Below are 17,479 nucleotides of genomic sequence, written 5' to 3'. Positions count from 1 at the left end.
TTAAATTTTCTTAGCAATTAAATATGTGCAGAATGGTGCTAGTTGTTGTCGTTGTTTCATTTGAAATGGTATGTTTTGTGTGAATGTAATTTTCTTTCCATTCCAGGTTATGCTTTTCTGATTTTTTTATTTTTTTTTTTAGTTGCTGTTAAAATTTTGTAAACATCTTGACAATTCAAAATCTTTAAGTATATTTGTCTTGGCTTGTTGAGCACTTGTGTTGGGTGGATGGTGCGATGTACTTTTTCAATTAAAATTTTGTTAGCCTCTGATGTATTTTCAAGGAGATAACCCATAATTTGTTTTATTATATCTATTAACTGTGAGTGCTCATATGTTTCTGGGATGATTCTAATTAATATGTTGTTTCTTTGACTTCTACCTTCTAAATCTATATTTTTTTGTTGAATCTCATGAACATTTTTTGCAGTTATTTTGTTGTATTGTTGCATTTGGTCAATTTTAATTTCATTATCTGTGATTTTTACCTCGTTTTCTCTAAGCAAGCAGCTATTTGGTTTATTGTGCTACCGAAGCCTGAAAGTTGATCCGAGAAGTTTTGTATTGCCATTTGCAATGTCTGTAGTGCCATTTTTAGTTGTTCTAGGCCAGGGTTTTGTTCTAATTTGGCTAGGAATTAACTTTTGGATTTTCCTGTTGTTTTGTACTATAGCTTCCTTTTCTGGTTCAGGTGTTGCAAGTGTAAAATATTTTGTCCTGGCCATTTGTGCCTCTATAGTTTCTGCTTCATTTGACATTTTAATATATTTGTTTTGTTTTATTTTATGGAAGAGTTCAGACCTTTTTTTTACGACATGCCAGTTCCTCCAAAGATTGCTCTAAAAATGGAATAGTTTTTTCCCAATAAAATAACTATATCCCTTTTCCTTAAACTGCATGATGTATTATAGTACAGTATTTGAAATCTATATCTTACTAATTTCTTAGCATTTTTCAGCTTTATGACTATATTCCTTTACGTTTTTTGTGAGGTGCTTATAGGATCGCCGCCATCTTCATTTTCCCACACTGGAAAATCTTCTATTAGCAGTACTTCAGTTCCTTTTATCTTTTACTGGTTCCCTATTACCAGTGTGAGACCTGAAATTGAGGGCCCCAAACATCCAGAAATGTAAGATTAAAACATAAAACAAAAAAAATTTGAAAAACTCACTGTTAAATCATTAAAGTGTCGGAAATCCTTACTAAAATCACGTTCAGTTGAATATCTTCAACTTTATATAAATATTTACAAATACTATGTAATTGTGATATTGTTATTGGTCTTGCAGTGTTTGAAATTTACAGTCTGTTGCTGTCATTCAATCTCTTTTTTCGTTTGCTTCAGTGATCTACAAACCGTCATCACTCTACACCCTGCTGATTGTCTCATTTATTCCCTGGGATGAGGGTTGGTTGTACCAGTTGTGGGGCTATATTCCTGTAGAGGAACATAGTTTTACTTTTTAATCCCTATCCCCACTACAAATTAATTGTACTGTGCTCAAGGCTGAATGTCAGCAAGGGTATGTCAGTTGCTTCTATGACTCCCACAAGGCTGCCCTTCCTCCATTAAAATGAGCACTCCCATGCAGTCAGTGGTCTTCATGCAAGACTCTAGCGTAGGACTATACTTCGTGAGCATTCACCCCACACCTTTTTCTCAAAGAGCTACAAGCCAGCTAAGCCATTTCACATCTGTTTTCCCTGTGCCAGCTCCAAGAGCTGCCAAAGCTGTCAATTGAACTAGTTGAACTAAGATGATTTGGGTCATAGTCTGGCCTTTATCCATCCATGCTATCAGGTCTGGCTTTTGATTTGTCCTCAAATTCTTTATATGCTTTTCAGAATTCTTATTATTTCTGTCTGGATTAACCTTCTATTTTTAGCACAGATTTCAACATTTTTTTAATGGAATCATTGTCAGCTTCTACGCTTATCATCTGTACTGAGATCTCAAATCTCCAAATCTTGCAGGGAAGCTCAGGTCCCATTTATGCAGTACTGTTAATTACCACAATGACTACCTAGTGTGTGTGTGTGTGTGTGTGTGTGTGTGTGTGTGTGTGTGTGTGTGTGTGTGTGTGTGTGTGTATGCTGGCTTTTCCTTCACTTTCTGTTTCTTCCTACATGCATCTGCCTGACCTGGCTGAATCCCCATTAAGACCATTGTTTGCCTACTTAAGGCAAGTATGTACTTCAAATATCCCTTTTCTTTCTGCAGCTGCAGTTTTGAGAGATCAGAAGTTGATCCCATATGGACAAGGCAAGGGTGTCCTTTAACTCTCCTCCTGTTTGCATTGTGTATTGACCCTTTAGCAATAAAAATAAGGAAATCCAGTATGAGGGGATATAAATGGATGAGGAAAGATAAGAAGCTAACAATATATGAGATGATATATTTTTGACATTAACAAAACAGCAAGAAGACTTCAGCAAATTATAGATGGTTTTAAGAGGGTTCAGGCAGAAATCATTGTATGGAATAAATAAAGATAAGAAGCAATATTAATAGCTAAGGAAGGGGTTGCAGGGGAAGAAGGAGATACTATGGGAATGTGGGTGAAAGAACTTAGATAGTTAGGGATATGGATAGGGAAAACAATATAAGACACAGTGCAGACTTCCTACAAGAAAAAATGAGGATACATTAATAAACCAATACAGAATTGCAGTACAATAAAATTAAACACAGGATAAAGATTACAGGTGCTAAGAATGTGTATAATACCACACTTCATTTATGCAGGCCAAACTTTTTGGAATTTACCAAAATTAAAGCTTTTGAGAAAAATTTATACAAACAATGAGAGAGTATTAACGTGATAGAGAATGATCCAGAATAGCATGGGAGAGAGTCACAGTGCCATTAGAGATGGGGGTTTAGAATTGCCAGATTTACACAAAAGTTTGCAGGCATATTTGCTTGTGAATATATTAAGGCTAGTAGACAGAAACTGTGAAGCAGATTGGAAGAGGGTTTTAGGGCAGTCATCCCTCAAAAGAAAAAAAAACAGAAAACCAAGCATGTTTCCCCTGCTGCTAAGGATCTCCAGTGTCAGTTGCAGGAGATTTTACCCAGGGGTTGTGTAATGCCTTAATAAGCTTAAAGCCTCCCCAAGAAGTTTCTGTGCCTGTTCTGTATTGGTCATGTACTCCCCTTAAGAGGCCCAGAGAGCAGGAATCCTCTGAAGAGGATTTGGCTACTGAGGAAGAGTCATTGGCATATTCCTCTTAAATCCCTTCTCCCTTTGGATTATGGATCTGAGAAGAAGATTATATTAGTCCAAACTCTCCCTTGGAATAACTCTCCTTTGCAGACACTATCTCTTCCATGATGGAATATTTTAAATGGCACTGTTCTCAGGTTTCTAGTATTCAAAAGAGATATTATGAGCTCCTACAGATGGAGTCTCCTAAGCCCTCCTGTTGTACCTCCTGTCTTGGCTGCCCTTCTAGATTCCTTTTCAGCAGACTGTGTGGCCCCTGATTCGCAACCCCCAGCCCCTAAGAAACCTGACAGATTTTACAAGGTACCTGATGATTATAAGTTCTTGTACAACTGTCCTTCTCCTGATTATTCTATAGCATCTGTCTTAGCTGACAAGTCTTGTAACCTTCTCCCTTCAACTAAACTACCTCCTTCAGACAAGGACAGTAAAGTTATGGAGCATTTAGGCAAAAAGATGTGTACTGTTGCCACCCTGGGTTTTCAGGCTATTAATTAACAGACCCACTTGACTAGGTATGCTTTAGCCCTTCTTTCTCAAACTTCTCAGGCTATCTCTTATCTCCCTGATTCAGAAGGGAAGGTCTTGGCCATTCTCTACTGAGTTCTACCTCTCAAGTGGCTCGCTACTCTATTAAATGTAGTTATGATACAGCTGATGTCTCCTCTAGGGCTGCTAACTTTGGTTCTGTTTTGAGACATTATTCCTGGCTTTATCACTAGCCTTTACCTGATGATATTAAGGCTAAATTGCTGGATGCTTCTCTTGATAATAAGAACCTTTTTGTTTCTGCTGCTGTTAAACCTTTTAAGTCCCTCCAGGACAAAGGCAAGGCTTTCCAGGAGTTGATATATATTTTTGTGTCTCCTGTCTCTAAGTTCCCAAGGAATTATCCCTCCAAACCTGCTTTTGGATGCTGACACCCTTGCCTTTCTCCTAAGGTAAGTTTACTCAGACTCCTACTTCTCAGAAGTCCAGGGTCGCTCAAGACTCTTAGGTTCTGTTTATCATCCACCAGGGATATTTCATGGTGTGGAAATATCACCCTCCTTTTCTTGGCATCCCTCAACCTCCTCAGGAACAGCTTCCATTCTTTCCAGACTTGCTTCAGGGTCTTTTGGCACAAGGCACCATTCAAGTCGTGCCTCCTGCCCAGGAAGGAAAGGGGTTTTATTCCAGCATGTATCTGGTCCCTAGCAAGGAGGGTACCTGGAGACCCATTCTGGATCTTTCTCAGCTCAACACCTTTCTGATGGCCTCTTCCTTCCAGATGCTATCCCTTCACACCCTGTTCCATTTTCTCCTTCTCCAGAGTTTCTTAGTATCCCTAGACCTCAAGAATGCTTATCTTCACATCCAAATTCATCCCCTTTTCAGGAAGTTTTTACATTTCTCTGTTCCTTCCTTGCATTTTCAGTTGTCTGCTTTGCCCTTTGGCCTTTCTTCTACCCCAAAGGTATTCACCATATCCCTCCCTCCCTCCTGTCATTGGCTTTTTCAGGATGAGAGGAGTTCAAATCTTTACTTATTTGGATGACCTGCTCATTCAGGCTTCATCCCCCAAAGTCTTGCTTAAGCACCTCCAGTTTATGGTTTGTCTCTTACAAAGCCTGGGATTTCCGATAAACTTTCAGAAATCGGCCCTGGTTCCTTCCCAAGATCATTTGTTTCTCAGCTGCAGCAGACCATTCAAAGGCTGTCATCTCTGCCTCTACCCAAGGCTCTATTTCTAATCACCTTTTTTCAATCTCTTCTTCTACCTCTGGCCTGCTTCACAGGCAGGGATTTTCTCAGGGTTCTAGGATTTATGGCCTCCACCATTCCTATGCTGCCTCTGGACAGACTCCATATGAGAAAGCTACAGTGTTTCCTAAGGTCAGTGTGTCTTCAACACTGTCATCCACTGGATTATTTGGTTTGTCTCCTTTCCATGCCTCAAACTCAAGCTTCAGTGGTGGATTCATCAGCTTTCTGTCAACCCAAGACTTCCCTTTCAAATCTTCACAGACAGTACTGCAGTGATGTGGTATATCAACAAACAAAGTGGGGCACAGTCCTACCTTCTTTGCAGACTGGCTCTTCAGGTTAGGGATCAAGCTGTCCAGTATCAAGTGACTCTTCAGGCTGTATACATTCCTTCAGAGCAAAATATACTAGCAGACTCTTTGAGCAGGTCCAGTATACAAGCTCACAAATGGATGCTTCACAGAGATTTGTTTCTGGACATTGTCCATCAGTGGGATATTCCACAGGTAGAACTTTTTGCCTCCACTTTGAAATGATAACTTTTTTTTTGCACCAGAGTCCCAAATCCTCTGGCTTGGAATATGGACGTCCTATCTCTTCCTTGGAAGGAGATGTTTTGTATGCCTTCCCTTCCTCTGTTTTCTCTATTCAAGATAAAGCAGGACTCCCCAAAAATCTTGCTGGTAACTCCCTTTTGGCCCAGACAGCATTGTTTCCCCCTTCTTCTTCATTTAGCCAGGGGTAGTCACCAGGATGGACCTTCTCACACAAGACAAGGGGTCCCTGATCCATCTCCACTTGTCCACTCTTCAGCTGACACTATGGGTGGTAGGGTTTTGATCCCTTTTAGGCACCTTTTTTCTGAAGACGTGCTTAGGGTTCTGCAGGAGGCCAGGAAACCCACTACCAGGAAATCAGACTTGTCCATATGGAAGAGATTTTCTGTGTGGTACCTTTCTCGTAACCAGGATCCATTTTCTGTGAAGATGCCTCTAGTTCTCTCTTATTTGTATAAATTGCTCCATACTGAGATGCCATATGCTTCGGTTAAAGCTCACCTTTTGGCTATTTCTGCATGTCTACCATTAACTCCTTCTTTTGCCTTGAGCTTTGAGTTCAAACAATTTCTTAAAGGCATCATATCAGGCCTCCAAGAAAGCCTATTCCACCTTCCTGGGACCTCAGTTCTGTTCTTGAAAAATTGACTCGCTTTCCTTTTGAGCCTGATGCTTCAGTTTCCTTGCAACATTGTACTTGGAATCCTGTTCTTCTTTTTGGCCCTTACTTCATCTAACAAAGTCTATGAACTCTAGGCTATTATCTCTGTTCCTACTTTCTTAGTTTTTTATAAGGATATGGTGTCTTTTTGTTCTAATCCTCCCTTTATACACAATGTGGTTAATGAGTTGTGTCTTAATCAGTCTACTAATTTGCCCTTCTTTTTTCCTTCTCTGCAGTCTACTAGTGAGAAGGTTTTTCACACTTTGGATTTGCATAGACAGCTCAGATATTATTTGGATAAGAATATGGCCATTCTCAAATCTGAGCAGCATTTTGTTTCTTTTCATCCCAGGTCTCTAAGTTATCAGTTTCTAAGCAAACCATTTCCTCCTGGATCTCTAAGGCCATTTATTTTTGTTATTCATTTCATGGAAAATGTCTTTCTACTTCTGTAAAGGCTCATTCTACTGAAGCTGTTGCTTCCTCTGGTGCTTTTTCAAAGGTTTGGATGCCAATTCCATCCTTGAGGCTGCTATTTGGACTTCTGTCCATAGCTACACTAAGGATTACAAGTTTAATGTTGTTTCCAGAGCAAGAGTTGGCTTTGCCAGAGCTATCCTGCTTGGGTTCCTAGAGAGCTTTTCTTTGCCTTCCTCCTCGCAAGTTTCCTCTTGAACTTTTGCACTCTCCCTTTTATAAAGAATGCTACAGCAGTGATTTTGAAGGACATATTACAATTATGGAAAATCTTAACATAACAGTAGATGTTCTTCTCTTCACTGTTGCAGTATTCACTCCCTCTCTTCTTGACCTAGAATTCTTTTCTTTTTTTCTCTTTCTGGATGCACATGTTCCTCCTAGCTCCTAGAAATAATTGTTCCTTCTGGGGCTTTTCAGTTCTGAGCTATGTACATCTGTGCGTCACCTTTATGCCCTAAACCTTGAGCAAGGAGCAAACGTGTGACATACAATCTCTATAAAATCTAAGGCTTTGGTATACTGGCTGGATGTTGGGGCTACCCTTGGCAGGGGATCCCTTTTGTAAAGAATACTGCAACAGTAAAGAGGACATCTACTGTTATGGTCAGATTTTACACAACTGTACTTTCCATCCATATTGATATGACACATTATTTAAAGATAATCACAAATTAGCTTTATTGTGTTGATACAGTTTTAATACTTACTGACTTGGGAAGAAAAGAGAAAATTTAAAAATAATGTTAAAAGAAAATTTGCAGCTACTGTACTGTTCAGGACACAGTTCAAGGGAAATGTATAAAATGTTCTGTGAGATAAAAAGAAGTGGACAGTTGAATAAAATGTAAAGAATAAAGCAAAACGTACATGAAACTTCAGGACAAGGAAACAACTTGTTTTCAGACTGTACTTTCAAGTTATTAAAAATGTCTTATTGACTGTCATGAAGGCAGAAGAGTAGTGAAGTTGAGAGGAATATGAAAAGATCCCTTCATAGTTTCTTCTCTTAATTGAAGTGCATCTTGCTCATGGATGGATGTGGACACATTTAATCACCACAGTGTCTTTCAATTCACTGACCATTCATGCAGTAGACTCTGTATCCATAATGCTGCATTTATCATAAATTTAAATGCTTGGGGCTGTTTATTGGAAATGTATCTCATTTTGCCAACATTTTCAAAAGTATTATCCGACCGTGTGACACAGAGGGATAAAGCCCTGAGTGTGCCCCAGATAACCCATGTTTGATTAGCGAACTGGGGACCAGAGGGGCGACATAAAAGTGGATGAGAGTGAATGGATGATGTCAGCTCACCCATCCTAGTTCACTGAATTGGCAGCATGTAGAGCCTAGCAATCCTGTGCTGAAGCTTGTTGGAGGCGCTGTGCATGTGCAGATGCTAAATGCACATCTCAAATGTAACAGTAGTTAAGCTCACAAGGCTGCTGCAAGGGCAAGCTAAGGCATCCTAGAAATACAGTCCTGGTGGCTCCTCTGTCCAATAGCACTAACTCTGAGGTCACCTAATATAACAGTATATTATAGTCCGAAGACAATCAATTTTCCATATGCTTGGCTACGCTAGACTAAATACACAGTGATAAACTGGGCATTGACCAATCAACTAAATACTCCCAAGGAGTATCTTAAGAAATTTTTATGGATGAAAAAGATCTCTTTAATCATTTATCCACTTTGACTATTAAATTAATTCTTATTTTCAGCCAAGATTTTAGTTTTGTCGTATATAACTCTCCTGCCATTATATAAAAAAAAGGAAAGCAATGGATTGAGGACACAAAGGAGACTGGATCACAAAATGACTAAAAGAGAAGAGCAAAGTAGAAGTTAATTGTCTATTTGAATGGAAAATAAGGAAATGTAATAAATCCTGTTGCGATTCAGACTGTAAATGCTAAACTATATTTAATGTTTTGCTGAAAAGCCTATTAAAGTGGAAGCACTAAATTGCATTTGCATTTTAGCTACTAAAATGTTCCATTACAAAGGATACTCAGAAAGACTGAAAAATGTCTTAAACATAAAGACTCTGGAACACAGATGTGATATAATAACTTTTATTGGACTAGCAAAGGTTTTGCAATTACTTGAGATTTTGGACTAGCAGAAGCCCTTTTTTGGGAGTTCAAAAGGACTCCTGCTTGCCTGAAAATGTGAGCAGTTCCAAAACCTATGTTGGTCCAGTAAAAGGTATTACGTCATGTTTGTGTTCCAGTTTCTTTGTGTTTCTGTTAGTGGACAAACGCAGCATTTCTTACTTTTTTTCTGAACAGCACCTTGTTAGTTAGGCAGCAGCAGACTTTTCTGTAAGACCAGAATTAATAATATTGGCATTGCCATCTTGAGGTTTTTGACCTGTCGGTGCCCTCAATGAACCAACGTCAGTTGGTGGGCCCTGGCAGTCTTGGAAAGATGGGAAGGCCAATAGCACTTATCACAGGGAGAGAGAGTTGGCAGAGTTCCATCACAAATAAGGGGAAGGTGCAGGACTACATCTGTCACACTTGGGATGTACAAGGTGTGCATGTGGTGCAAGCACTGTAGATGGGGGTGTGGGTATGTAGATGTGTTTAATCATAAATCACCCAACACAGCAGTCATTACACAGTGCTTTCTAAACAGCAAGGAGATGTACAGAGCATGCAGAAAAATATCATATATACTGCTGAGTAGCAGCTGCAATCCCTTTATAGGTTTCTAAGTAGTCACAAGGCATGCAGTCCAGCAGACCATTAATAGGCTTAACCCAAAATACTCAATTTTACCAAAGCATTGTCTGGTTAAGTGACTTGCTTGAGGTCACACAGTAGGCAAATGAAAGCTGAGGGACTCAAGTCCTGCACCACAGGAAGTAGCTCAGCAGCTCATAACCTTAATCCTGTACACAAACTACCAATCTGCCCTCTTCCTCTTGTGTCCTTGTCCTAGGAAATTAAAGGGATTGAATAGGCCTACTGACGATGGGTACTTGAAAGTTACCGGAAAAATGGTGTCCATAAATTTTTTTTTAAAAATTAATAATTAAGGTATTCTCTGCACAAAATTAAATAATGTGAAACTCCTTCTCACTTCTTTCTTGCAGGGTATAAATTTGTCTGGTGGCCAGAAGCAGAGAGTCAGTCTTGCCCGGGCATTGTATAGTAATTCAGATGTTTACCTGTTAGACGACCCCCTCTCAGCTGTTGATGCACATGTAGCAAAACACATCTTTGACAAGGTGATTGGTCCAGAAGGAGCACTTAAAGGCAAGGTAAGCAAACACTTAAACTTATCTTTTTTTTAATGTTTCTCTTTGTATTGTAATTCCTGCTCTTAGGTGTTTTTGACATCTTATAACCCATTCATTTCCCACACCTCAGATAATTCATCACTAACCTTGCATTATCCACCATGAGTGAATTGTGTCTTTCCCAGTGGAAAATTGCTTTTCAGATTTTCACTTAACTACTTGAACTGATGGGGGGGGTGACATCTGACAGCATTGGAATTGTACAATGGGTGACTCAAAATTGTATTCCTTTGTTGTTGCTTGTTTCTTTGGGAAGACTTTCCATGTAACAGGGAAGCTAAGAAAGGTGTATGAACATTAAATGAACATTAAAAAGACATATTTTGCTGACCCCGATGAGTTGCATGCACCACTGGATAGCAGTTAGCCTACGACCTCTTCCAGGAGGCAGGTGTGCATCAGGATTTCAGTGGGCCTAGTTTTCAACATCTTTTAACTTTTCTTACCAGTAGTTTCTGTGACTGTGGTACTCTTAAGACTTTGCCTAACATTTACTTACAGGAATAATTACAAACATGAAATGTAGACACAGGGATATTTTAGAAAGATATACTGTAACTTAGCTTTGAAATCCCTACCTGTACCATACTTATGTATTGTATGCTAACATAAAGCGGATGGCTACAGAGAAGGAATGCATGCAATGTATAGGCTTCATAGAAAAGTTCTTTTGTGATTCTTTCAAGAGAAAAGGAAGAACTTGATCCTTTATTAAACTCATGAAATAAATCTTCATTCCATAAGTGACTGACAATCACAAAATAATTAATTTTCATTTAGTGTCTGTAAATAGGTTAAAACACGACAACTAATACATAACTTGTGAAGCATACAAATACATTTACTGTAAAGCAAAGAATTGTGTCAATAGTTTGTTGTCTTTATTCATGTTATTCACTCTTACTTATAGGATTGTATGAGATTACTAGGCTAATGGCTCTGGGGCCCTTACAAGCCTAGCCAAGAGTTTATCCCCAAAAAACGAAACCTCAATCAGCACCTGTCGACCCTGCCGATGAGGGACACAAGTGCAACCCCTGGGACAAATTTGTGGTTTCCCATTCACTCATCAAGGTTGCTCTTGAAGAGGGTTCATAGGTTGGTACTAGGCTATCGACTCTAAGGCCTATGCAAGCCTAGCCATAACAATTCCCTGGATATTTCATCCCACAATATTTACTTCTCTGGGCCCCTGTCTAGCAGGGCGACTGACATGACCCCCAGGGTGAATTTCCTATCTCCCATCCAATCATAAAGGTTCCTTTTGAAGAGGGCCAATGAGGCGCTCTGCTTGACATGTATGGGCAGTCTATTCCAGAGTATGGGGAGTCTCTGGGTCAGGAACCTATCCCTCCAGCATGTTTTGTTCATTGTGATGATAAGGTTTAGATCCCTGGAGCGTGTAGCTCTGAGGGATTGGGATTTCTTTAAGTGGAGCATGTCCAACAGCTCAGGGTTTGACATGACATTGTATGTTAAGCAGAGATCATCTCTGAGTAGACGATATGCCACAGAATATTAGCTGGAGTTTTTTTAGACGGTCAGAATATGGCATCTGCTTTAGGCCTGTGATTCTTTTAGTGAGGTATTTCTGTGGCCCTTCCAGCTGTTGCAGATGTCTTGTGAGGTACATACCAAACAGAGCATTATACTCTATAATGGGTCTAATGAGGGATGAGTACAGTGGGACAATTACCTCCTTTTTTCTGGATGAAAAGCCTTTAGTGCTGAGGTGCGCCACATAGAAGGGTTTCCTGACTGTTGTGGCGATGTGATTATCGAAAGTGAGACCACTGTCCACCTGTGTCCCTAAGTCTCTCATCACACTTTCGATGTTTAGTGTCCTGCCACCTATATGGTAATTCATGGTTACATGTTTTTTTCCAAAGGGGATAACTATACATTTCTTGGCATTAAGCTTGAGCCCATAGCTCTGGCACCAGGCATCTGTTTCTGTAAGGCTCTTTTGTAGAATATCCACATCATTTGGGGATTCAGTAATGGCTCCCATTTTGCAGTCATATGCAAACTTTGTTAGCCAGAGTCCCTTAGTGTTGGCCTGTACTTCAGAGAAGTAGATGCCAAACAAGAGTGGTCCCAGGACTGAACCCAGAGGTACTCCACTTGTCACTTGTCTGGAGCTGGATTTGGAGTTGGCTAATTTTACAGTCTGGGTTCTGTCAGTAAGCCAGTTGGCAACCCATCGAGTGATGTAGGGATTTATGCCCAGCTTAGTAAGTTTATCTATGATTCCAGATGGAGGATGGTGTTGAAGGCCTTGGCAAGGTCCAGATAGGCTGTGTGGACCGCCTTACCCTCATCCACAGCTCTGGAGACTGATTCGAAGAAGTCAATCAGTTTCAGGAGACAAGATCGGCCCTTCAAAAACCCAAACTGGGTGGGGTCCAGTGTTTGAAGGTTGCCAATGTCTTTGTTTATAAGTTCCATGATAATGCGTTCCATGCCCTTGCAGATCAGGCTTGTCAGACAGATGGGACAGTAGTTCCCGGGATCCAAGGTGGAGTCTCTCTTGTGGAGCGGGATAACTGTAGCTGTGCGCCACTCAGTGGGCACAAAGCCTGTAGTGAGGCTATGATTAAACATGACACTTAGGTGAGGTGCCAGTTCATTTTGTAGTTCATGTAGTACACATCCTGGGATGTCATCTGGTCCCATGGATGCTGTATTCTTAGCTTTCGAGAGTGCGGTTTCTACCTGTGTGGCCGTGATTATCGGAATTTGGCAATTGTTTGGTATTGAGATGGGCCATTTAGGGGGTGAGAGGGGGGTGAAGTTGGCACTAAATCTATCTGCCAGGATATTGGCAATATCCTTGGGATCAGTATATTTAATGCCATTCTGTTGTAGCTCAGAGCAGATCTGAGCATTGTCATTTAGATTCTTGACATAACTATAGAATGCCTTGTGGTTGTCTTTGGAATCTTTGGCAATTTTATTTTCGTAACTAGATTTTGAGGATTTTATGAGGGATCTCAGCTTCTTACTGAGGCTGGTGAGGGAGCTTTTTGCATCCTGGCATTTTTCTCTTTTCTGCAACAGTTTCTTCCTTCTGTTGTATAGTTTGTTTATAGCAGGGGACCACCAGATTGGCTTCCTTTTTTTGGAGAATAGCATCTTGGTTCTGTTTGGAATGGCACGATTCATGCATCAGTGGATGTGCTCGTACAGTGCCTTAGTGTAGGATTCTGTAGTCGAACTTCCAGATCCCGTCTGCGTGGGTGTTGTGAAGTTTGTCACTTCTGACTTCAGTAGCATGAAGTTTGCTTTGGAGAAATTGTTTAAGCAGGTTTCCTTACTGGGGGGTGGGGGTGGGATGTGGATGTCAAGGGTGATTTGCTTATGGTCAGACCTGACCAATGAGGGGGTGACCACTGGTGTGGAGCATCTATCTCCCATGTTGGTAATGACCAGGTCTAGGATATTGGAGCCCCTGGTGGGACAATGGATTAGTTGATCCAGGGCGTTGGAATTTATGAATTCCAAGAACCGTTGGGAAAAGGAGTTGGTACCTGAGTAGTTTTCCCAATTAATGGCAGGGTAGTTGAAATCACCCAGTATTAGGGTGTTTGGGTGCATCTTAATATTTTCCAGTATGTTTAGAAAGGTGTAGTGAGAATCTTGGGGCATGTTGGGGGATCTGTAGCAAGTTACAATTTGGATTGCAGTCTTACCTAGTGTTAGTTGCACCTGGAGAATTTCAGATGCATTGTGTTGGGCAACTAGCCTGGAGGTGTGAATATCCTTGGTGAGTATGGACACTCCTCCACCTTTAGTGTTTTGGTCTTGGTTTTGTGGCCAAAAAGTGTGGTAAGAATTGTAGCCTGGTATTGCAGGGGTGCCCTCTGGAGCCTTGAACCAGGTCTCAGTTACTGCACAGATATCGACGTTCTCCATTTTTAGGAGTGCCTCGAGAGAGTGCATTTTGAGGTTTAGACTTCTAGCATTGAGTAGCATTACCTTCAGATTTTGCATGCTTGTATCTGTTACAGTGGTGGTTTTATCCTTTGAACCTTGCCTAAAAAAGGCACTATAAGGGTGGCAAGAGCTTTAGCCAGTAACCTGAATCCCAGGGGTGACAGGTGCAGACCATCTCTGGCAAAGCATTGTGGTTTGTCGATCATGTCTTCCCAGGCAGACAAATACTGGATCCCCTTTGAATGACACCAGAAGCTTAGCCAATTGTTGAAGTCAATCATTTTGTCCTTATACTGTGGTATCATTCTGGGCGAAGGCAGGATGCTACTCAGGGCTAGGGTCATACCTGCCTGGGTCACATGATCCAAGAGCTCTTCCATGTCTTTTTTCATGTAGTCCAGGGAGGTACGTCTCAAGTCATTCACTCCAGCATGGACTATGACAGAGTCGTATTTGTACTTGTTGTGGAATGACTTGAGTGCATGCGTTATGTGGCGGATCCTGGCACCCGACAGGCAGCTGACTGTAATTTTCTCCTTGTTCAGCCTGGTGAGTGGGACATCAGTGTGCCTGACTATAGAGTCACCTATGACTAAAGTGTTGGGTATATTGTCTTGCCTTAGGGGCTGTTGTTGGGTGGCACACTGGTGTTGTGAACTATGTGTCACTTTGGTTGTGACTGGTGTTTGTTTGCGTTTCGGCTTAGGAGGTCCTTGTTGCTTGGGCAGGTTAATGTTAAGGGCCTCCGCATATGCGGGTTTAGTGTTGCTGTGTGTGGGTGTTGATGGTGTGGGTTTTGAAGGGCTATGAGTTGCTTGAGGTGTAATGCACGTGTTAACCTTCTCCTCTTGACTGTCTAGCACAATCTTGGCCGGAGAGAGCTTTGATTCCAGTTTGGCTATGTAAGTGCATCTCTCGCTGGTTGTAGTGATGGGTGGTAGGAGGAGAGGATTGTCTGTGTACATGAGGTCAGTAACGTACGTTGTTTGACATGTATGGGGTGTCTATTCCAGAGATGAGGCAGCCTCTGGGAGATAAACCTGTCTCTCCAGCAGGTTTTGTTAATGTCACATATTAGATTTAAGCCTTTCAATCAGGTAATGCGCAAGGAGTTAGACTTACGGATATAGAGCATCTCTAGTAGAGCAGGGTCTGAGACTGCCTTGTAGATGAGACAGATCACCTCTCAGCAATCTGTATGATACCTAGTAGAGTGATAGTGATTTGAGCCTGTCCACATAGGACAGGTGTTGAAGGCCATGGACTCTCTTTGTGAGGTATTTCTGTGACCTTTCCAGTTGGTGCAGGTGTTTGGAGGTACATACCAAACGGGGAGTTGTATTCAATTATTGGCCTAATGCGGGAGGAGTACAGAGAGGTAATAACTTCCTTTTTTCTGGATGCAATCCCTTTACTTATGAGATAAACCAAATAAAAGCCTTTTCTGATCACTGCTGCTATATGATGGTCAAATGTGAGATTGTTGTCAACCTGTGTACCCAGGTCTCTCACAGCAGGTTGCATGATTAGGGGGTTGCTGTTGATGTGATAATCAGTAGGGACCGTGTTTTTGCCAAAAGGTATGATAATACATTTTTTGCATTTAACTTAAGGCCATGACTTTGGACACAGTCATTTGTTGCTGTGAGACCCTATTGAAGTATGTTAACATCATTTGGGGAGTCAGTGATAGCACGCAACTTACAGTCGTCCGCAAACTTGGTCAGACACAGGCCTTTTGTCTTTTCCTGGACCTCTGAGAAGTAGATGCCAAACAATAGGGGTCCCAGGACAGGTCCCTGGGGGACACCACTAGTGACAGGTCTGCTGTCAGAGGTGGAGGCACCTATTTTGACCTTGTGGGTCCTATCAGTGAGCTGGTTGGCCACCCACCTGATGAGATAGGGATTTACACCAAGTTCTGTTAGCTTATCAATGATGTTCGAGTGGGGGATTGTGTCAAAGGCTTTGCCCAAGTCAAGGTAAGCTGTATGTACTGACTTTCCCTCATCCAGTACCTTGGTGACAGTCTCAAAAACATCAACCAGGTTCAACAGGTGAGATCTGCCCTTGACGAATCCGAACAGGATGGGGTCAAGTGCTTAGAGATTGCCTATGTCCTTGTTTTGAGGTTCATAATAATACACTCCATGGCCTTACAGATCAGGCTTGTCAAGCTAATGGGGCGATAGTTTCCAGGGTCAGCAGTGGCACCACCTTTGTGCAAATATTGGAGAAAAAGACTATACTAGTATGGAACTCGCTGCTCTTTTTATGTTTATGTGGCAAATGTTTGCAGCCATTCCTTAAATATCTTTGACTAAATTAAACAAGCAAATAAATAAGTAACTGTCTTTTTTGCATTATATGAAAATAAATGTTGTGGTCCATAGCTATACTTAAGTTTAGTTGTGAACCTGAGTAGTACATAAAAAGTTTTCTAAGTGTATATTGCATCTAATGGTGCTAAAACAGAAAGCAATTATTTTCTTATTTGTTATTCAAATAATGAAGCCATAAAAAAAGTTCATGTTGTAGGTGTCATATTCCAAAAGCTGCCCTGTTTCATTGTCCTCCTCTGAATGAGCCTTTTGTGATACTGCAATAGTCCTTATTAGTATATTGCACTTACTCTATCTTCTGCCTTTTTCAACAAGACTAACAGTATAACTGCAAAGCTGTGTACATCATTAGTAGTATATGATTATGTTAAAGAATTTAATGACCTTTAGCATATTATAAAAAACTGCAGTAAAACATCATATCACATGGTGCCACATGCAGTGATGATGAGTAGTGTGTTGGTGAACAACCAACATTGTGTCTTCCTGTTCACTATGTGCTATAACCATGAAAAGTGAGGGAGCACAAGTACATTATATATATATGGATTGCATCTATATTACGGAATCGAACAGGCTGTTAATCGAACGCCCTTTTATTGACATATATTAATCGAAATAGAAAAACCCCGAATGGCCACAAAAGTGAATTTTTTCCCCCAGGGGAAAAAATCGCTTGGCCAATACAAAAAAAAAATTAAGACAGTATGACCCCCACGCCCCCCCTAACTAAATATACCAACTCCGAGATCGCACTACTGTTGAGGAAAGGGCAAATCCTCGATGACAGCCAAGCGATTTCTTCCCCTGGGAAAAAATTTGCTTTTGTGGTCATTTGAGGTTTTTGTATTTCGCTTAATATGTGCAGATGGTTACCACCCTGTTTGATGCCGTAATATAGACCCATATGGATCTACTTCTAAAGCTTGAAGTTTCAAAACATCGAACTTCAAATGGCAGAGACCAGTAGACTAAAGTTTTGAAACTTAGAAAACGAAATTTAAAAAAAAAATAAAAACATTTTTTTTTTTACATTTTTGCAGGGGGAAAGTCCCCCTGCACTCCCCACACCCCCTGCTAAATAAATATACCAACTCCAAGATTGCACTACAGTGAGGAAAATGGTAAATATCCCTTTCCGCTCTGTATGGCGATCTCCATTCAAAACATTCCAAGTTTATATATATATATATATATATATATATATATA

At 40.8% G+C, this 17,479-nt stretch overlaps 1 protein-coding gene across 1 annotated transcript in view; it reads left to right on the top strand.

The window, feature by feature from the left end:
- The window catches only part of ABCC3 (ATP binding cassette subfamily C member 3), a 1,985,081-nt gene that overhangs the window by 1,503,353 nt on the left and 464,249 nt on the right, over positions 1 to 17,479 (top strand). The window contains exon 18 of the mRNA XM_044062096.1: positions 9,785 to 9,952. Within this exon, the coding sequence (XP_043918031.1) occupies positions 9,785 to 9,952 (168 nt within the window). The remainder of the gene's footprint in view (positions 1 to 9,784; positions 9,953 to 17,479) is intronic.

This window comes from Protopterus annectens, chromosome 2.part1, assembly GCF_019279795.1.
Source record: "Protopterus annectens isolate FY-2018-M chromosome 2.part1, PAN1.0, whole genome shotgun sequence".
NCBI classification, from domain to species: Eukaryota; Metazoa; Chordata; order Ceratodontiformes; family Protopteridae; genus Protopterus; species Protopterus annectens.
The sequence above is the reverse complement of the archived record's forward strand: the minus strand, read 5'-3'. Positions and strand labels throughout refer to the sequence as shown.